Raw genomic sequence first — 21,255 nt, 5'->3', positions numbered from 1 at the left:
GCCGACAGGGAGCAAACCCTCTCCTTCACTGATTTTTGTTTTCCAAACTAGCTTAGATCATGTCTGAACTTGGCAGCCCAGATCCTAATTTTAGTGTTACCTCATGTCCTTCTTGCATATCTCATTTCATTCTGTGAAGTGCTGACACAATTTTATGAGTGAAATTCATTACTTTAACACTTTGGAGCTCATATATATATCACCCTAATGATGCCTGAGGTATGTGTGATGAATCTCTATGTTACTGCTCTTACATGCACTGAGTAACTTCTGTGGTATGAATGGGCTATTTTTCCTTTTCATTGGTCATCAAAGTCAGTAGTTAATGGCTGGTTGAGTGTTGTGTTCAAGGAAGCTAAGATACAAGACGGATACAAGTGCAATTATTTATTGTAAAATATGTATGGGTTGTGATCAGCTGTGATCATACATTTCAAAAATACAGAGTACTGAGGACTACGGCAAAGTTGCTGTTATGTAATAATGCTATTTGACTATATAAACTATTCACATATCATCTCAATAATAGCAGCTAGATCAGCATTATTACTACAGTTATTCAGGTACAATACATGTTTGAGAAAACAAAGTCACTCCAAAAATAAGCCAAGATTTAGGTGCTTGAGAGAAAGCTCTGTATAAAAAGATATTTGCATTTTCTTTGTGACTTTCTCTGGCCAGTGTAAAGCAGATATAGACACATTCAGCATGAGAGACAGAATCAGCTGTAAGTCCGTCACAGCGTCTCAGTCGACCTGATCGTCTAGTTTACTACTTCTTCTCCTGACATCCCCAAAGGCCTCAGTATCTCCTCCGCCAGAAAGCTGAGACATGGTTGGACCGACTTTGGAGTTGGCCTCACCTCCCCCGTTGGTATGCAGAGTGTGCAAGACCTGGTCACTGGGGCGTTTCCAAGACGTTCGAGTGGCTATCCAGAGGATGAGAGCTCCGAAAATCACAATGAGAATTCCCAGAACGTTCACAAAAGTTGCCTCCGGGGGAGAGTTCTTATACGCTGGGTCTTTCCTTAGTGACAAAGTGCAACAAAGACTTGTTATTCCCACACTAGGGCCATTGTACACCATTTTACACATAGTTTGTAATTTCACCAATTGTTTTATGTCTTCATTTCCTTCTGTTAATACTTACAGGCTGAAAATGAGTTTCTCTGTGATGCCCATAAGTGCAGTGGCCACAACACTGGTAAAGATGAAAAGGCCACTGTAGACATGGATGGGCATAAACGCTGCTCTGATGGATACTGGTGTAATGGGTATTAAGTATACACCTATTCCCAGAAGGATCTGTTCATGGAGGGACAAAAGGCAAACAAATTGTTAGATACTGAGATAGCCAACACAGTTGTCTACTAAACTACTTCACATTACAAAAAAGAAACTTTGTCTTATAGTCACAATTGTATTTGATAGCGTCAGAGAGGAAACCATAATGAATTTCACCTTTAAAATATGACATGCCCTGTAGCTTCAAGGGCAAATTGGAAAAGATGGGAGGGATACAGCGATTTGAGAACACAGCCACAACAAATGTCATATGTACACAAAATGTCAGATAAACAAAGACTTCAAACTCCTATAAATTAATATTACAACAGAAAAAGAAAAGGCTTGATTCCATTTTCATAGTTGTGAGTTCATGCTTACAATATTACAGTGCATTTACCTGTAGAGCGTATAGTATAACAGCTGACAGTCCCACCCAGCTGTGCAGGCTGTACATATTGGGGATCTTGGCAGCATTGTGAAAGTCAAACACTGCTACCAAGGATATGACAGCAAACACGAAGGCCAGTAAGTTTAGGCCTGCATGAATCAACTTCATCATAAGTTTGCTGCAACTCCAGGTCCATGGCAGTCTGTACACAACAATGGCTGAAAGAAAGCATCATCCAGTGTCATTCAGCAAATTCTCCTTACAAAGTATGCTGCAGTCTTCTCAGAATGACAACATGACAAAAATTTCTTCTGTAAAAGTAGGCTCAGTATCTCCCTTTAATTTCATTTCAATGTTTTTTGAAAAGTATTAATTTTAGCAAATGATAAGCAGGGGTATGGTGGATGGTGTAACCACTTAACCTCAGGCTACAATTGATTTTATTTTATTATTTCATGATAATAAATGTTTCTAACGCAAATTCATAGTGCACACCATACTGAGGTCAAACAGATGCAAGTTATGTGCAACAGGATCTTTTCATGAATTAATGATGAATTAATGTTTTTCTCGGAACACTTGATTTTTCAATATATGTGCGTTTTCTTTTTATGCTTTATAAATATAATCATTTCCTCCCTTTTTCATTTAGCGCTACTACTGATCAACAATGAGCAAAGGGAGGCCATCAAAACGCAGAATGAGGAAGACTCCAGTGGGTGACGACGCCTGCTTTGCAAAGTTTATGCCTTGTCCAAGTTTGAAGCGGAGACTTTTAACCTCACTTCGGGAGTGAAAGTTATTACAACTGCGCGCTTCTCCCTTTACTCCTCAGCACACAGCGAACATCCCGAGCTCAGGGAGCCGACCCGCAAGACTTGTAGAATAAACATTTATGTTCACATTCATCAGCCAAAACTTAACGCTCCTTTCAGGGAACCTGGAGAGAGAGAGAGAGAGACAAAGAAATGCCTTACCTATTCCCTGCAAAAAAATGAATCCAGTGACTATTAAAACCGGATGCCAGTTGAATTCGGCGGCTCCTCCGTCCCAGGCTAAGCCCTCTCTGAAGTAAAGGACCCATCTCAGGACAAATACAATACAGACAAACCCGACAGCCGCGGCTGCAGACAGGACGAACACGAACTGCTTCACATTCTCCATCGCCATCAGTGTCAGCTGCAGGGGGAAGCGACTTGACTCCAGCAGCTGTTGACAAACTGCCTGAATTTAACTGGAGGGGCGGACTGCGATCACATGACCCACAAACTAATGAAAACACCCGGAGCCACGCAGTTTTGTAACGCCTGTGTTTATCAAAGTATCTGCACGCCGACCTGAGAATATATAACTCAAGGGAGGCAGCAGCAGTTTACATTCACTAATGATTTTATACAGTTAGTTATATGTTATACTCTCCATAAGCAATCTAACCTGGAGCATAGTACATAACAAACGGTGCAGCCATTTTCAGTGAAGGATTAGTCTGTCTCTCAAGACAAGAGTGGCCTAATCTTGACTTACTTTGTGCATTTAATTTTGTAATTTCCTTATTTTCTATTTCATAAAACAAGTATTTAGTATACACTATCCTTGTTTTAGAACTGACATATCCCTCTTTTAAAATTGACATTATTACAGTGTTAGGTAACCTCTATTGAAAGAAGTAACCTAACACAGTAACCTTTACTAAATGAGCTTTTACTTACAAATGGATGTTTGCACTAGTACGTTTCCCAGATAGCAAAATTTGATTGAAACAATATTGAAATGTGGTCAGGCAGGAACATTGAATCAACATTGACGCCCAACATTGAAATTGTACAAAAAGTGTCCTCTCGGTTTTACATTGAATCAATGTTGGATTTTCAACCATCATCTAAATGGCAATCTACATTCAAATTTTAGTTGATTATACATTGAAACAATGTTACTGAATCAACATGGATTCAACCATCATCTGATGATTTTAGCTGATCAAAATTTAAGTAACTGAATTACTTTTTTAAAAAATGACAGAAAACAGGCTATTCATCTTTATTTCTTAAAAACATTTTAGATCCAATACAGATATTTCAAAACTGAACTGAATGAACCATAAACATGAACATGAACATGAACCATAAACATGAACATGAACCATAAACCAACAAAAACAACAGTCTATTGTCCATGAACCTGTAAACCTTTTACAGGTATGTATTTAAAAAAAAAAAAAAAAAAAAAAAAAAGACATGAAAATACAATTATACAATATAGTAAACACAGTATATGTAACAGTGAATAACTGTCTACTAACAGACTTATAGAATGGCAACAATTATATCCCGGGTCTAAATGTATTTTTGGGTTCAATTCTATCTTGGGTGCACCCTCTTAACCTGAATATTCAGTGTCAAACCAAATTCAAGTTAAATATAATCCAGTTCCAATCCAATATCTCAAATAACCAAAACAAAATACACAAAATAAATCACAACACCGTCCATCAAAGGAGAATGTCCTACCACTCAGCCACAAATTCACAATGAATGAAAGGGTAAATTGGTTGAAAGTCCAGAGTCCAAGAAAATGTTGGTGAGCAAAGTAAATGAATTCAGAGGTCCAGGTAAGTTTGGGCAGATCAGAGTTCCAGGGATATGGGCAAATGTGTGTGATGGTGATTGGGGGAGAGGGGGTGAATAAAGTGCTGAGTGTGGGGGTGTCTGCTGATACTGGGCCTACCACACCGGAGAGTGCAGCAGAACCTGTCCAGTGATCCTGTAGTATCTTGAAATCTGTTCCTTCTAGATCAGGGGTGTCGAACTCGTGCCATGGAGGGCCGAGAGGCTGCAGGTTTTCATTCCAACCAAAAACTCCTCCAGGTGATTTCACTGATCACCCTACCTCCAAACAGAGAGGCGGGACTAATCAGTGAAATCACCTGGTGGAGTTGTTGGTTGGAATGAAAACCTGCAGCCTCTCGGCCCTCCATGGCACGAGTTTGACACCCCTGTTCTAGATTGATGGGGAATGGCTTGCCATCTACGTCACTGGAAGATCCTCTAAGACAGGGGTGTCAAACTCGTGCCATGGTGGGCCGAGAGGCTGCAGGTTTTCATTCCAACCAACAACTCCACCAGGTGATTTCACTGATTAGTCCCGCCTCTATGTTTCGAGGTAGGGTGATCAGTGAAATCACCGGCCCTGCGTTCCAAATCGCATACTTATACTTTTTACTTTTAGTATGTACTGCAGCTGCCCTTACAAAATATGTAGTTTAGTATGTATTGGGACATACTAATTCTTTTTTTCCCTACTAAATAGTATGGTAGTATGGGTATTGGAACGCAGGGCTGGTGGAGTTCTTGGTTGGAATGAAAACCTGCAGCCTCTCGGCCCTCCATGGCACGAGTTTGACACCCCTGCTCTAAGACAAATAAAACAAAACAATCCAACCAAAAAAAAAAAAAAAAAAAAAAAAAAATCTGACCTGTCAACAGACAGGGTCAGAGAAAATCTCATTAGTATCAACTATATGAGAAATCTTATCAATCATCTAATATCATGTAATTTACATTAACATGAAATTGAAAAAAACAAATATGCATCACTGCACATATTTCATTTTTAGTGTACATGCCCTTTAACACAGCAAAATATAATTCTAAATTACATAGCTGTCAATGAAATAAAATATGTACATGAAGTGCAGAATAAAATGACATTTGCAGATCCAATAGCATATTAAACCACACTGTAACCAATTGGCTGCATGTACAAACTGTAATATAATACCAGAAATAACACAGAATCGCTCAAAAAAGACAGTTGCTCTCACCGATTTCTGTGAATAGGCGGGACACAACACAAAATGGCGGCACCTGGTAGAATCGGGAAGATTCGAAACAAACATATAGCCTTGTGAGACTCAAGCGATTTCAATGAATTCTGCTCTATTTACAGTAGCCAAGTTAGCTTTTACTCTAAAATGAACCAAAGTGACATAAACAGTTTACAGCGGGAAGGTATTTACCTCGCTTCTTGAAGAAAAATTGAAATTCCCAACAAGTCCCGACAAGTCCAAGCTAGCGTTAGCAACCAGCTAGCAGCTTAACAACGGCTAACGGACGGAACGGACTTTCTAATATTTATTGTCCTTTAGCGACCGCTTCGGTAGCACTCCTACCGGCCTCAATAAACTCCGTTTCGAGTATTATTTCTCTGCTGTCCTCTATTTTTCCTGCTTTTCGCTTTCCGATGTCCACACGGCTCCGCAGACCACAGTCTCTCTCTCCGCTCCTACTCTTCTCGCACCCTGTGTTGCGTCTTGCTCCCGACGAGACCAGAGCAAGTGGGCGGGACAAACGGCTACCAGCACGTTGCTGTTTGGATGAAAATTTTATGTCAACTGTTTCTTGGATACTCATTGGTTATTAAACATCCTCTTGACATTTTATATTATATTAGTTTGTCATTTCACAGATCAAATGTTCAAAGCATAACAGTTTATTTTTATACACAAACAGATATTACAGCTAATGTTTACGTACATATTACATCAAGGTCAAGCCCAACCCACCACGGCTATTTTTGCACAAAATTCAGTTAATATAAAAGTAAAATTCAAAACTTACCGCGAGAAGGAGAAAGACGTGCGGTCGGAAGAAAGACAGAAAGTGCAGGCAGTGGCAGCGGCTGGCAGACTGGGACTTACCTCTCAGTGTAAATAGGCTATGGGACATTTGGTCTGCTTCACTCCTTGCAGTCTCTGTCCAAAGGCGACTTTTAGATGTTTTTGTCTTTACACATTACGCACAAGTGTCAAGAAGATTTACATTTGATAAAAATATCACGATCCATTGTCCACAGCATATGGTGCTTAATTTAAAATGTTGGTACCCATAAAATGTTGGTACTGTCCGTGCTGCTGATTCTGCTGCGGCATTTCATTCTCTTTATTATAGAAATTAAATCTCCATAAAATTCACGGAGGATCTTGTTTAGCTCCTCTTTCCTTACAGGTGAGAAATCAGCTGTTTGCCCGGTGTTTTTCAGGTAGGCTAGTCTTGTAGGCATTTGACGGCCCAAGACTTATTTGTCTGCCTGACAGTTGGCAACCCTATTTACAATATACACCCTATTTACAATATAGATTCAACATTGATTCAGTGTTGGCCATTCAGTCATTAAATTCAACCATAATACAATTTTGATTCAACGATATCTTTTCAACCTTTCATCTTCTCAGTGGTTGATCACCATTGATCTTTAACCCTAACCAAAATTCAACCAAAAATCAACATTTCTGACCATAAATCAATGTTGATTCAACAACTTTTGCTATCTGGGTTATTTCATAAGTTAAATGTCAGCAAAGTAGCAATACTGTCCTGGAGTTTGACACCCAGGTGGCTACTCTTTCAACCACTGGATATTTTCTACTTTAGTTTCCACATCTGATCTAATCACATTTATGTTTGTTTTTGTCAAATCCAACTATGTCAGCTCCTGTTTGCTTGAGATTCAGGTGTGCAGCAGGTGAACCAGGCCCGAGCGGTGGCTCCATTTTTCAGCCGGCAACAAGTTATCTTGGCATTTTGTTTTTAAGTACAATGACTGACCTAACGGGGGCGCTACAATTAAAAGTCACCATTGCTGTCTCAAATGTTCTGTGTCAGCTACCACCTGTAATACCTTAGTGCAGGGGTGACATGAACTGGGGCCCTTCGTGGCACCAGCTTGACACCCCTGCCTTAATGGATGCCTCTCATGTGATTTGATCAGAAGTGGAGGTACAATGTATTTTGGCACCATTTTGGCCTTTAAACATTGAACTAATTAGCCTGATGGGGCACTTCAAATGAAAGGCAACATTTCTAAACTTTGAGAAGCCATTTTGAATTCTAATACATTAGGGAGGGATTACACAATTTGTCACTGAGAGAGATCCTGCATCATTAGTAGGCTAGGACATGCTTGCCATTCTATTGTTATCCAGTGCATTGCTCACTGAAAATTTAAAAAATGGTTAAGTGTTTAAAAAAAAAAAAAGAGAGAGAAGGTGCACCCAAAATCTCAGGAGGCACACATTCAAACACGTCCACAATGCAAAGGAATATATAACAAATACATGCAGCTACAGCTATGAACAGCTGCTGTTTCAAATATAGTCACTTCTGTTTTGTGCCAGATTTTATTTGTGGAAGGAACTAAAGGATGAAAAATGGAAAGTTTTATCTGTTGTGCTCTGGCAACCATCATGTCTAATATTTCCATAGTACCTAAAATCCCTCTTTATTTGTTAGGGTTGTTATGTAAGTCAGATACCTCCATATGTGAATGTATGTGATGCTAATGGACAGAAAGAAATTGGCACTAGCTGAGAAAATTTGGAAAAGCTTTATTTATTTATTTATCTATCTATTTTTTAAATCATAAAAGACCATAGATAACAAACTTATTTTACTAGCAAATTTATTAACAACAATTGTTTAGCACATCAGATAGAAAGACAGTACGCTTTGAAGTGTTCAACAGTCCACATGACTGGCTGTATTATCAGTTCAACAGAAAAATCGTACAAAAAGAATCAGAAATGAATATTTACAAATCCTAACAAAAGTTGATTTCCTGCAGTTGAAGTCACTTTTGCACCAAACCCTTATTTTCTGGTGGCTTGGAGTTTGTAGACATGGCAGCAGAAGTTATTGTTCTTTTGTTCAATGTGAACAATCGTGTCTTTGTCAAAGAACAACTCGTGTCGAAAAGTCTGAAACAACAGATACACAACGCGTAAGTCCATGTGCACAGACATTTCAGCTTCATGAGTCAGAACAAATGGCATCAGACTCTCACCTCATCCCACGGCTCCACGAGATGAAGCTTCCTGAGGAGTTTGCCACTCTTGTTGTCATGCAGTCTGACCTCGGCTCTTCCCTCCCCTTCACCTTCTGTCACCACGACTGCCAGAAGGTCCAGCTCATCTTCATACTCCACCATACGGAATGTCTGTGAAATTAACCCGTTGTTTTTTTGTTTGTTTTCCTTTAAAATGGAGCATTTGATGGCTATTTGGATAAAGAGCTGACACAGAAACATGTATGCACTGGGCCATGTCCATCTTTTAAAAGTGATATCTCAAACACTACCAGTCCACATTCTTGGTGAAACTTGGGAGGAATGATGCATCTCCACACTGTGTGTTGGCATCAAAAAAAAAAAAATTACACTGACTTGCCTAACCAGTGTTGTAGTTTAACTTATAATAAAAGTGTAAAAATGTCAAACTTCGAAACGCCCCAACTCTTGTAAAAATTTCAAACCTCGAACAGCCCCAACTCTTACATCATAAGGGTCAGTTTATAGAGAATTCTGTGTAGCACACAGAGGCTGAAGCCAGAACTGTCATGCTCCTCTCTGGAAACATAATTGCACATTGGGTGATCCAAGACCATTTATTCTGTCACTGGTCCTTCATTATGTTTTGTGAGTTGATTTCCACCGAGTGTGAAAACAACAAGAAGCTAGATGTCGTCTCTCTTTACCTGGCTCGAAATGGGGAAGTTTGAAAACATGTTCTGATGTTGCCAATTCATCAGACTGCAAGATGTCACCAAATATAAAACGACAGACCTCCAGATTAACCTTAAATCTGAACAAAACCAGTTATCCTTGAAAATTACACGGATCAGCCTGATGGAGGTGCTATAGCTAAGGTCAAAATTTTTAACCTCGATTTGAGATCCAGGCGTCACTAATTCATTTTGATGAAAGCTGAGAGGATGATGCACTTTGACATTGTGTGAGGGCTGTTTAATATGCTGGCCTCTGAATAAATGTGATACCTGATCATTTACTTGGGCCATTAATGTGTGTTTCTACTTTTGAAGGCTTTTTTCCCTGAAGCAGCAGACAAAACATCACAGGACTATTATTTTTTCAACTGTTAATTTCCTCCCAGTCTATTCAATGTAGGGCAACTGTATCAGTGATGAAAGGTATTCATTTGGATACCTCGTGCTCTGGGTCGTCATCCAGCAGATCAAATCTCCTCTTCACTGTGCGGCCCGAGGAGGTGACACTGACTTGGGAGGCTGCCTGCTGTCGATGGAAACCAGAACCATGAATGAGCAATTTTGGAAACCACTCTACAGTTATGAGATAATCAACTGTGTTGTCTCTCTTTACTGTGTTGGCTGAGCTGCACAGAGTTTCCTACCACAGTGAATACACATCTTAAAATGTCTGAGATTTTGTTTCTTGATACGGGAAAAACTAAATGTGTATAATCAGTGTTGCACATAACACTCACATTGTTGTTTCGGTGGGTAGAGATGGAGAAATCCTCAACCACCTCAGATGGCAAACCACTGTTCAGCTCAGTGAGAATTTTTAGGACACTTGAAGATAAAAAAAAAAAAAATAGGATTTTCATTTGTGTTATAAATGTAATTATATGTCCCATATGATATAATAAAAAGAAAAGTCATTACAGTCATTATATGCACCAAAGAACATGGTACTGCCGTCTTGAGGACAATGTCGTAGGAAAAACATGCTTAGGATTTTTACTAACTTTTAGGTATTTTAGAGCAATGTTTTTTTTTTTGTTTTTGTTTTTTTTTTTTAAATCCATTCTTTTGGTGCATTCAGCTCCACACCCAGCAAAGATTTTTTCTACTGTTATCTTCATTTTCATACACACTTTATGGTGCTAGGTCCAACATGAATGATTCTTCCAGAGTCATCAGGGTGGAAGGAGATCCAATCAGTCTCCAGAGAGCAGCATTTCATATCTTGTATTCCATTTGTTGCCTAATTTCACAAAAATACAAAGTAGGACAGTTATAAACCATGACACATCACCTCAATTATTCAGTTGTTGCTTGTGTTGCAGGGAAGGTTATGAGAAATAATATCAGATTATGATAAAAATGTACATACACTGTGACAACGGTATTGCTACTATTTCTCTTACAGCTCTTCAAAGTAAAAGTTTTTCAAGAGGTGTAAACACGATGTTCATTTGCTCATTTGTACTGGATGTAAGACTCTCTTGCTTTGATTTGTGACTGGGAGTCTACACAGCACCAGAACAAATTGTTTACTGTTCAGTCTGGAAAAGGTAAGAAAAAATACACACTTGAAATGATAAAAGGTGCCCATTAATGGTGCTTGATATTTCATGACGCTTTTGGAATGAACAGGGTTGTGAAAATCAAAATGTAAGAAATACAGGAAAGCATTTCTTGTAAGAAAAGAATGGAGGTAGTGTGTAAAAAAAAACACACACACACACACACACTGAAATACTGAGGAATACAAAACAAAACCGCAAAAAAGGCCACATTTTGGTTCTGTCCTTGTCTTCCAAAAAAGCTGGAGACAAAGACTGCTAAAAACATCTGTGGCCCTTACACTGACATTTTCAACATTTTTAACATTGTTACATTCTTTTGAAATACCAGGACACTATCCACGAGTGAACAGATGTGGTGAGTCCCCTTGTGGTACTTGTGAGGTGGTGTGTAGATGTAGTGCCATGGGTAGCCTCCAATCTGTACACTGTTATCAGAGCACGACACCTCAAAAAGCACTGGGGGGCAATCTGTGGAGTATGGATGAAAAAAAATTTATATACATTTTTTTTCATCTTAGCGGAAAGCAATCCTACTCACAGTCCTCATTAGGGTCTAATGAAAGTCTCTCAGACCAAAAGACATAGTGAAATACTGCCGCACCACTGAAGTGGATATTCACTGGGATACCCAAGGGAGCTTCTCCTACTGTTTTGCCTCCATGCAATGAACTCTTCTGCCCAAGTGCAAATTTCTTTGTCATGTACTGGAAAGAAGAATAACAAAATAATTTCACATGCATTAGAGTAAAAGCTGTGAGTAGCAAAAGGACCCAAAAGGAAAAAAAATGAAATATGTACATATTCATGGGACAACACCATTGTTCTTCTAATTCTATTTTTTCAATTCTTTTATTAAAACTTGCTCAAAACTGTTGCAGGAGCTCGTTACGGATTTAAGAATATGTACCTTATTCACAATGTGCTCAAAGCTGTACAGCTTCACTGACTTGCTGCTGTAGGAGACAGCAAGGACACCTTGGGACAGAACCACATCAGTGACACCGTTCCCAAACACCTGAAAGATGAAGATTTATCAACACTTAAACACATGCAGGATATCTACATCTATATCTATATAACTCTAATTAGAAATTGTGGAAATAAAAACATTTGCACACCTTTTTGCTGATCTCCATAATGCCCACAATTTGCAAGGGGAAAACATGAAAGATGGCCAGGTGCATCAGTGTGTCCTGAGTGATACCTGCCTGTCAAATTCAGAGAAGAAAAAGATGGATTCTTCTTTTTCCCTTATCTTCTCTGGGCCTGTTTACAAACTCTGCCATCCTGCTAACACATACAATGAGGACTTCCATTCTGTGTGTAATGATACTGTAAGATTCCCTGATTGTGAAGCTGTATGATGAGATGATTTTGATAAATATCACAATATGCCTCAACAACAACAACAACGATAAAGTTTCAGGATTATTTTGCATAAAACAACAACTTTCACTGTCCTTTTTACACAATCTACAAACAGCCGATGATGCAACAAAAACAGCCCCGGGTGCAGACAAACAAACAGGAGCAGCCAGCCAATCACAGAAGAAATGATGTAAACAGAAAATAGTGTAGCCAATCAGATGCCACAACAGTAAATAAACAATAAATATTTTAAACTGTTACAAACTGTCTAGTTTGTTCAGGGTTTAACTTTAGTCCACATAAAATGCTGTTTAATTTTTGAATGGAGCTTAATTAAACATACTGTATATTGTGATTATTATCAAAATTGATCAATATGAAAAAACTTATCATGATAGTATTTTGTCCATATTGCCCTGCACTACCTGTATGGCTTTCTATATGACTATATTTATTCCTTCCTTTGTTTAATGCTTTACTGTCTCATATACACCCTTCAAAATTCATGATAGCCCTGAAATTTCATGAATGGCTGGAACTATGGTCTCAGTTACTATTTACACACCCTACTGTCACTCTGTAGTAAAGCTGAAATTCCATGAAAGTTAATCAAATAAATCCATATGGATTCACATTACCTGCCGTGCCAAAGATGTTGCTTTATTTTGAATGGACTTGACATAAAATATCTCTTGAGAAACATCCCAGCCAAGGTACCTACCAAAAATAGCAACACATAAGGGCAACGGGCTTACTCAAAATAAAGTAAAACCGAAAAGAAATGATTTCTCCTCCACTGTAACAACTCAAAGGGGTGGAGATACCTGAACTTGTGGTGTGGGGAGAGGTAAACTCTCTGAAGTTCCTCTCCTGTCTCAGCTGAAAGGCGATACAGGAAATTATTGGCTGTCAAAACCAAGAGGCTGGGTTTGTGGTCAGAGGGGGAGGTCAATGCTCTGTCCTGTCAATAAAAACACATGTTTTGAACACCACAGTCTGACAAATCCTAGTAAAAATCTACTTATAGCTAGTTCAGTGCTAAAAAATGTTGAAAAAATGAAAAAAAAAGAAAAAAAAGAAAAAAGAATTTAAAATGAATTTAAAAGAGGTGTTCGGCTTCACTTACAAGTGGGCTCTGACACAGTAGAGCATCTTCAATTTTCTCAAGTTTGGACCGCTTAGGCAGCTTGTACAGAACTTGAGGCTGAGAATGAACACTGAAACCAGAAGACTCATTCTGAGTGACAATCAAGACATATTGCCATATTGTCCATATTACTGAACACAGCCCTGTAAATATACATTGAATGCACAAAACATCTGGAACATGTGGAGCTGCAGCCCTTTTTTGCACAACACACACCTCAGCACTCGCAGCACTTAAACACCCTTTTCTAACAAGCTTTGCTTTATCCTCTCTGACTGGAATGTATTTTACAACAAAAAACAACAAGCAATAATGGCTTTTACGTGAAGTCACTTCATAAAAATAATAAGTGGCCCTAATGTTTTTTACATTCAAAAAGCTGCAATCTGCAGGGATAAAAAAGGCAAAGAACAACATACTTACCAACTGTAGCAATTCTGGTAATTTTCAAAGTAGATTTTTCCATTCTCATACGCTATTGAAGATTTTGAGGTCTTGCTCCACACTTTGATGAAATTTCTGCTGTCCTACAATTAATAATCGTAAAGGTATTAGGGCTGAACGATATATCATTAGCATATCATTATCTAGATATGAATATGTGTGATATTAATATCTCAAAATGCAACAATATGGACGAAATCACATTTAGGGTTAGGGTTAGCCTAAGACAGTAACTGAGATCAGAGATGAGATGGAACTAATCCTGAAGGAAATTCAGCGAGTCTGCTACACACATTCATGCACATAAAAACATCCATAAAAGACACACAATATCCTAAAACAATAGTTAAAAACAAGCACTGTCTTAGACTCCACCTAGGCATCCTGTTGGCATTATTACACCGTTTCTTGAAGAATGCTCAATTTTCACCATTGTTACACTTAAAATATTGTTGAAGCAGAAATTGCAGCAAAATGTTTGATTTTTATTGTTTTTATTTATTTTAATACACCCTAAGACAGTGATTATTCTGTTCTGTTCTGATAAAACACATTGTGAAGTAACTGCAGTTTCTACATCCATTTGGTATAATTATGCTGTTTTTCAAGAATTAATGTTCACTGTTGCTACACTTTAAATAGTGTGAACTATAGTCATATTGTATATCGTATTCCTATTGAGCTAGTTGGCATAAATATCGAGGTACGGAACTCTGTCCATATCGTGCTGCCCTAAAAGACGTGTTTAACGCCCAAATCCAGACTGAAATCAGTCATAAGAAATATTTCAAGAGACCGTGTTGGTCATCACCTGGAGGATAACACCCCTGAGGATCCTCATGTTCAGTCTGGACAGAGTGCCAGCCTGCAGGCTGCCTGTGGACCGCAGGCTCAGCAGCTCCGTGCTGCTGGTCCTCCTCCTGCACGGCGCCATCAGCAGGTGACACCGGGAGCCAGAGCACTGCCCCGGAGCATGGCATCAGGGAGCTGAACCTAACACCACAACCAAAGACCGATAGGCGGAATTTAGCTGCCCTGCCTGAGAAAAAAACACTTGGACGAGCTTGAATCCACTCAGCATATCCACCCTGCCTGGCGCGAAGAGGAAAGCTCCCAGCAGTGTAAGTTAGCGCGGCGGAGCCGGAACCTCCATATCCTAACTTCACTAAAAACTCCTAACCCAGCTCACTACGTGTGGCCTAAAGTCAGCTACGTGTCGTCCAGCGTGATTCTCGTGTGTAAGCGACTCACTGTATTCAGTAAGTTAAAAACTAGGGTATAAAATAACACTGCATGCTGGCCGCTGTAGTCTTCGGCTAGCTAACGTTAGCTGCCACCGGCTGCTCCATTTTTGTAGTCCTTCAACTCCTGTTTCCGGGCACGGTCAAGACTTCCGGTGCTGACCCTGAGCGAAATTCACAGACAGAAAACTACTGACAGTTATGAGCACTTTTCTCTCCATGTGCACATTTGATGCACTGTGCATTACAGCAGTATAGGCTATCACCTCATTAGTCGTTTGCATAAGATGCTTTGATACTGAACAGCAAATAAATTATTATCATATTGCACGTTGTGTGGATTATGTTATATCAGGGCTTTGGGATTTATGTGTCAGTGGAACTATTGTTGTATTTGAAAGATTGAGAGAAAATTTGTGTCCATGATAATTTTGTATGAAATCAACTAATTTTTTTTTTTTTTTTTTTTTTTTTTTTTGCAGTTAAACAGAGTAAAATGCATACAGTGCAGAGGCTCTCTCCAGCCATAGTGGCTAAAGTTTTCAGCAGACTGGCCATGAGACTAAACAGCACTGGAGGAAGACCACCCGCTCCACTAGGGGCGAGATTTCTGACTGATCCTGATGACATCTTCAAGCACAACATGTGGTCAGTGTTGTTATCATTAGGGCAGTTATAAGCAAAAACTGTACTGTACTGTATTTTCATGGTGTAGTTTCACTTGGTAAATCAATGCCTTACATCTGCCAGTGAGAGGTTCACATCAGTAAGCTTAAATACCATATACCATATATGTAGATGATGGGATGGAGCATAGGCCTGCTCACAACAGACAGCTGAAATTTGGGGAAGCACTTGGAAGTGTCAATCAAATGTAAAATACAGCAGTGGATTTGTCTTTTGGCATGCTATTGTTTCAAATTCAGGTATGTTTTATTGACGATGTCTTGATGCAAAAACATAAAATCTAAATACACATCAGAATCTGTTCAGGCATATGTCCAAACATAATTTTGACAATGAAAATACATTCGCTCATGGACAATTCAAAATACACTCTGAGTGCATGTCATCAACAAATACATATCTGAATATTTTCAGAAAAAGTAGATGGGAATTTTATTTTTCAGTATATAAACAAATAGGTGTATCTGAAATTATACTCATACTTAACTGAAATGCCTTATTATGTTTTAGGGATCATGTGCAGTGGACAGAGGAGGAGAAAGAGACTGCCCGTCAAAAGGCAAAAGAAAATTCCTGTGTCCGGATTCCTCTAAATGAACAAGGCAAGCAAGAGTTTGTTCTGTCACAAGATTCTGTCAAGTTAGATTTGATAAAGGTCACACTGCAACAAAAAAAGTAACTTGAAAGGGTTTCTCTTCCCAGGTAAATATGATACAGAGGCCTGCAGTTACTGGGACAAGTTTTATGAGATGCACCAGGACAAGTTCTTCAAAGATCGCAAGTGGCTGCTCCTCGAATTCCCAGAGCTGCTTCCTGTGCGGGCAGAAAGCATCGCCACAGACGGCTGTCAGGGTGGGCAACAGACCGTGCACCCACAACCTCGAGGATCTGGCAGGGACACTGAGAGCGGGCACCCTCAGCGCTGTAGTCTCACTCAGCAGCACAGAAAGACAGACTCTTCCGCACGCCAACACTCGTGTCGGAGAGAGGAGCTAGAAAATGATGACTCCGCTGCACAAACTGCTTCCTTCCCTGGACAGCATGCTTCTTTCAGGATCTTGGAGGTTTTTAAATATGTTTACATTTACTGGCTTTTGATTGGTACAATACATCATAATATATAAATTAGGTTATAAGATACTGCACTGAAAGCATTGAGTAATTTCACATGCAAAGCTTCTTTGTCAGGCTCCTTGGTAGAATTAAAATGTCTTTTCTTCACAGGTTGGATGTGGTGTGGGTAACAGTGTATTTCCTGTTGTTAACTCAATCAAGTGAGTATATTTTTGAAATATACTCATTTTGTTATGTCTCTTATTTCCTATGGTTTTTTCTTTTTTTTAACTTTTCTTGTAATTAAGCATGGATTATTATTACAAAACATTTCACACATGTTCTCGTTTGCAGCTCAAGCATTTTAACCCTTGCATTGCTTTTTCCCTTTTTTGCAAAGTGTAAACTTACTATATTTGTTGGATTATCACTGATATGAGAACATATTTAAATGCTTTATTGTACATTTACACCATGACTTGTGGAGGTGATGATTCAGGGCTTGTTTTTATTGTTGTGTTTCATAGGGAAACAGGTGCATTTTTATACTGTTGTGACTTTTCCCCGCGTGCAATTCAGCTGGTCAAGGTAAGCATTTTTAATATTGTAGGCAACTGATGTGAAAATTAAGTTTTACAAAATCTCAGTTAAACTGGCACTGATATGTTGGTAGTGTATGTTTTTGTCGACATGACAATATATTGAAGGTATTTATTTAATTGTCGTTTACTATCGCTTTCGTTTTCCTCCTTGGTATCACAAGAATTTAGACACCTAAACATTATATTTAATTAAGCAGTCATGTTTCGTAATGTAAAATTCTTCTCTGTGTCAGTATTTAAGCTCTCTTTCAGCAGCATGATGATTCAAATTGGGTTTGATAATTTCAGACCCTTGCTCACTTGCACTAATTTACATCCCTGACAGTGCTACAGAATAACTTCAAGCTGTGCCAAGCTACAGCTGAATCATCACAGAGATTAATTGAAATGCAAAGAAGTTGAAAAGAGAGTCTGATAATAAGGAGTCTAGTGATATCCATATTTGCACAGTTTTAGGAATGAATTGAAGTAGTGGGACGACACACAAAAAGGCCCATAGTTCTATTAGTGTTCATTTCAAACAACTGAAAATGCACTTTAATCTGTCTAAATGGACAACACCGCCAGAATATCAGACAGTGTAATAACAATAAACCTGGCCTACATTTAAGACTAATATAATCTAGACAAATTTACACAATATGCAAGAGGTTACGTTATTAGATGTGCAAATTATGCAGTCTAATTACAGTGGTCATACCCTTGCTGTCCAATATTGAGCTACATATTCTGGATATGGATGTTTTTTTGGGAAAAATTCAACTCCAAATTAAATCATAGATAGATTAATTTCATTGTTTATCGAGGGACGAAGGAACGTTGACATTGTTTTGTTTCATTTCAGAGGGAGAAGTGAAATTTTTATAAGCTACAGTGAGTGCTACAATGGAAAATGCTTAAATTCCTTAACTACCGTAAACAACCAATAGTAAGTGCAAAGGTCAGAGCCAGGGTGTTCATGTTATAGATTTAACATGTATCATCCAAAGTACACAACTGCTAGGTAATGAAGAAACAAAAAATGGAGAAAATGGAGAAAAAATGGGGGAAAAAAATATGCATGAAGCTTGGGAAATACATTTTAAAACAGCTCCAGTACACAAAGTGTCAAGTAGTAGAAGTGGCAACAGTAGCAGCCTACCAGTGACTTCAGTCTGCCGCTATCAGATTCACTATTTAATGAAGCTGGAGTGTAATTTGCGTAATATTTTAACTATTTTGGGTATTTTTTTTCACACACAGGACCATCCAGACTATGATCACTCTGTGTGTCATGCCTTTGTCCATGACATTTGTGAGGAGGTGGCCTCCTTTCCCTTTCCTCCTCAGAGCCTGGATGTTATTCTGGCAGTCTTTGTGCTCTCCTCCATTCATCCAGAGCGGTAGGTGAAGGTTAGGAGACAAAGATAGGAGAGCCTGATGTCATTTATCATCTGCCAGCCAGCCCCCTCCCATTTTCCCCAGGCTTTGTCTGAATGTCATTACTAAACCCAACTCCACGTCTAAATACAGATCCATTGTTACGTACTCTGTTCATACTGAGTTCAACATATTAAGTGTACGCCACTTGCATGAAAGCTCTTTGCAACCTAGATGTCTGGGCTAGTTGGACACAGATTACTTTATTCATAATGTAATGCTTTTACACCGTGTTCCATTTAGAACTGGCAATTGTAAAGCATTTTAATGCTAATCATTTTAATGCTGTGGTCTTTGCACTGTACACATTGAGGTTTATACCCAACACTGACATTTTGCTTCACACACAGCACATGGAAGATTGCAGGGATTAGCATCTTGGATATGGATAAACATTTATCCATTTTTGATTTACACGTGCATTTATTTATATTTGATCCGGTTAATGTAGGAAATTTATTTCAGATTGGAAAATGTTTTTTTTTTGGTTAATTGATACTGAAGGCTTATGTTTTGAGCATTAAATGAATATACAACTGTAAATAACATTATGTGCAGAATTACCTGGCTCTTTTGTTGCTTTAACTCGTTCTGTTGTAACATTATTGTTCTCTTTTTCATTTTACTGACAGAATGCAAGCCGTTGTGAACCGACTGTCTACCTACCTGAAACATGGAGGCGTGTTTCTCCTCCGTGATTATGGCAGATATGACTTTTCACAGCTTAGGTTTAAGAAAGGTTAGTCTCACTCTAAATCTTAATTTGCTCACTCAACTTAAACGTTTTTTTTGGAAACAGCTTGCACAGAAAATTTTCAGTTTAGTACAGTACAGTAACATTCGAGTTATGAGTACGCCAGGCACAAAATAACAGTGTCACATGACCCTTGTGTGACTGGAAATTTATGTCAGTTCAACAGACCTTATTCAGTCACACAACAAAATAATTTGTGTTTTCTGAGCATTTAATTCTATTCAAACTCAATCTAATTGAATCAAATCAAAAAACTTCAATCAGAAAGGACCCTGGCCAGCCAGACAGCTGGGAATCGTGAATTGTGTTTAATAAACATAAAAATTCAGCAACCTGGTAATTTTATGTCATATGTAAATATTTAAATTGTGTTGATGTAAAAAATAGAACATAAATTTAGGTTTTGTATGGACTGTACTCAGCCTTTGAATGTAAAGTTCCTTTTACTATTTTTTTTCTAAATTAGGTGTACCAGAAAATAATAAGTTGATAAAATCATGGAAAATTGAGGCAGTTTCATGTTAAGACAGCAAAACACTTTTGTCTTCAGCATAACTCTGCAGCTCTTGTTGTAAGTTTGTGTTTTTGTTATGTAAATTGAATTTTTTTTTCATTTTATTGAAAAAGAAAGTGACTACTCTTACATATTAACATTTTATTAGTTAAGGCTAATAGGCTTTATATATTTTAGCAAAATTAATTAAAATAAAAAAAAAAGTTTATTTAACATAGAAAAATATGTCAAGCTCACAAGACATGGATGGATTGGGGTTTACAGTATAATAGTAATATACATTCTGAAAAGTGTATCTTTGAAATGTATACAAAATTTAAGTTACTTTGATATTGACCTTACATAATGTTGTTAGTATACTACAGTATACTGTGTGTCCTGAGGTTTTTTTTGTATTTAATAATTCAATATTTGACCTTCCTGTTAGGACGGTGCTTATCAGAGAATTTCTACGTACGTGGAGATGGAACTTGTGTTTACTTTTTCACCAAAGGTATTTCAAAACTCCTTCACTCCAGGCAGCTGCAGTTTTTTGTGCATTAAGTTAAATAGTGACTAGCTGACAATACTGTCTTTTTACAGAGGAGGTTCATAACTTATTTGTCAACGCGGGATTGGAGGAGGTGCAGAATCTGGAGGACAGACGACTGCAAGTGAACAGAGGAAAGAAAGTTGCAATGCACCGGGTGTGGATGCAGAGCAAGTACAGGAAATCATATCCACCTCCACCATGTTAACACCGCACCTGGCACGGCCCCATTTGGAACTAGGCCTTCTGCATTTTACTACTGCACTTGTACTTACATAGATTTTTTTTTTGTACCATGAAGAATGTGAGCAACACAGACAAAACTATTGTCAATAAACTTATAAAAACATGTGTATCAAATATCAGTGGTCTTTTCTGGGTTTGCATATAACAGTGTGTGCATACATATAATGCTCATGGTTAGGTTTTCGTTGTTTACAGGAACCTCCATAGATCTATGGACAATGAACTAAGAAACCGACTAATTAAATAAAAATCTATAAAATGTTACTGGACAGGGATTTGGGATTTTATTTTTTAATTTTATTTTCCCTTTAAATAATTCTGAACTAATTAAGGAGATTATTTATGATCTCCGAAGTCATGTCTTATATATATCTTTTATTATTTAAGCACTTTCCCTTATTCCTTTGCTTTTAAGTAGGCATATCCTATTTCAAGTGATGTTTCACACATTGTACA

The 21,255-nt window shown here is 38.3% G+C and overlaps 3 protein-coding genes across 5 annotated transcripts; 1 reads left to right on the top strand and 2 right to left on the bottom strand.

Moving 5' to 3' along the window:
- Positions 1 to 372: 372 nt before the first annotated feature.
- On the bottom strand, positions 373 to 2,910 carry cybrd1 (cytochrome b reductase 1). 2 transcript variants are annotated; one of them, XM_030081371.1, is made up of 4 exons: positions 2,663 to 2,910; positions 1,684 to 1,903; positions 1,150 to 1,304; positions 373 to 1,026 (listed from the first exon to the last, which is right to left on the bottom strand). In XM_030081371.1, the coding sequence occupies exons 1-4, from the start codon at positions 2,842 to 2,844 to the stop codon at positions 747 to 749; spliced, it is 837 nt and encodes a 278-aa protein (XP_029937231.1). In that variant the 5' UTR covers positions 2,845 to 2,910; the 3' UTR covers positions 373 to 746. The 2 variants fall into 2 exon arrangements, with proteins under 2 accessions (XP_029937231.1, XP_029937230.1); XM_030081370.1 differs by having other exon boundaries at positions 1,684 to 1,892; positions 2,652 to 2,906.
- Positions 2,911 to 8,113: 5,203 nt separating this feature from the next.
- Positions 8,114 to 14,719, bottom strand: dcaf17 (ddb1 and cul4 associated factor 17). Of its 2 annotated transcripts, none has more exons than XM_030081365.1 (14): positions 14,566 to 14,719; positions 13,734 to 13,837; positions 13,290 to 13,380; positions 12,988 to 13,124; positions 12,802 to 12,880; positions 11,914 to 12,003; positions 11,703 to 11,810; positions 11,397 to 11,499; positions 11,121 to 11,263; positions 10,361 to 10,470; positions 9,968 to 10,055; positions 9,670 to 9,756; positions 8,512 to 8,664; positions 8,114 to 8,425 (listed from the first exon to the last, which is right to left on the bottom strand). In XM_030081365.1, exons 1-14 carry the CDS (start codon positions 14,686 to 14,688, stop codon positions 8,318 to 8,320), a joined length of 1,524 nt encoding a protein of 507 aa, XP_029937225.1. In that variant the 5' UTR covers positions 14,689 to 14,719; the 3' UTR covers positions 8,114 to 8,317. The 2 variants fall into 2 exon arrangements, with proteins under 2 accessions (XP_029937225.1, XP_029937227.1); XM_030081367.1 differs by having other exon boundaries at positions 9,670 to 9,753.
- A 21-nt stretch (positions 14,720 to 14,740) lies between these two features.
- Positions 14,741 to 21,231, top strand: mettl8 (methyltransferase 8, methylcytidine). The gene is made up of 10 exons (XM_030081369.1): positions 14,741 to 14,875; positions 15,478 to 15,643; positions 16,193 to 16,284; positions 16,385 to 16,746; positions 16,907 to 16,956; positions 17,263 to 17,323; positions 18,580 to 18,719; positions 19,389 to 19,495; positions 20,452 to 20,517; positions 20,607 to 21,231. Exons 2-10 carry the CDS (start codon positions 15,492 to 15,494, stop codon positions 20,759 to 20,761), a joined length of 1,185 nt encoding a protein of 394 aa, XP_029937229.1. The 5' UTR covers positions 14,741 to 14,875; positions 15,478 to 15,491; the 3' UTR covers positions 20,762 to 21,231.
- Positions 21,232 to 21,255: the final 24 nt, after the last annotated feature.

The sequence above is a fragment of the Myripristis murdjan genome, chromosome 21 (assembly GCF_902150065.1).
Source record: "Myripristis murdjan chromosome 21, fMyrMur1.1, whole genome shotgun sequence".
Lineage (NCBI taxonomy): Eukaryota > Metazoa > Chordata > Actinopteri > Holocentriformes > Holocentridae > Myripristis > Myripristis murdjan.
The sequence above is the reverse complement of the archived record's forward strand: the minus strand, read 5'-3'. Positions and strand labels throughout refer to the sequence as shown.

Excerpts from the sequence above, each read along its gene's own strand:
- cybrd1 (XM_030081371.1), bottom strand. The coding sequence starts at position 2,844 with ATGGCGATGGAGAATGTGAAGCAGTTCGTGTTCGTCCTGTCTGCAGCC. Across the intron at positions 1,904-2,662 it reads GTCACTGGATTCATTTTTTT|CTTTCTTTCAGCCATTGTTG; the intron begins GCAGGGAATAGG and ends CACTGGATGATG. Across the intron at positions 1,305-1,683 it reads TTATACTATACGCTCTACAG|ATCCTTCTGGGAATAGGTGT; the intron begins GTAAATGCACTG and ends CTCCATGAACAG.
- mettl8 (XM_030081369.1), top strand. The coding sequence starts at position 15,492 with ATGCATACAGTGCAGAGGCTCTCTCCAGCCATAGTGGCTAAAGTTTTC. Across the intron at positions 15,644-16,192 it reads ATCTTCAAGCACAACATGTG|GGATCATGTGCAGTGGACAG; the intron begins GTCAGTGTTGTT and ends ATTATGTTTTAG. Across the intron at positions 18,720-19,388 it reads TCCTCCATTCATCCAGAGCG|AATGCAAGCCGTTGTGAACC; the intron begins GTAGGTGAAGGT and ends TTTTACTGACAG.
- dcaf17 (XM_030081365.1), bottom strand. The coding sequence starts at position 14,688 with ATGGCGCCGTGCAGGAGGAGGACCAGCAGCACGGAGCTGCTGAGCCTG. Across the intron at positions 13,381-13,733 it reads TACCAGAATTGCTACAGTTG|TGTTCATTCTCAGCCTCAAG; the intron begins GTAAGTATGTTG and ends TTCTGGTTTCAG. Across the intron at positions 10,056-10,360 it reads GTTGGACCTAGCACCATAAA|TGTCCTAAAAATTCTCACTG; the intron begins GTGTGTATGAAA and ends TTTATCTTCAAG.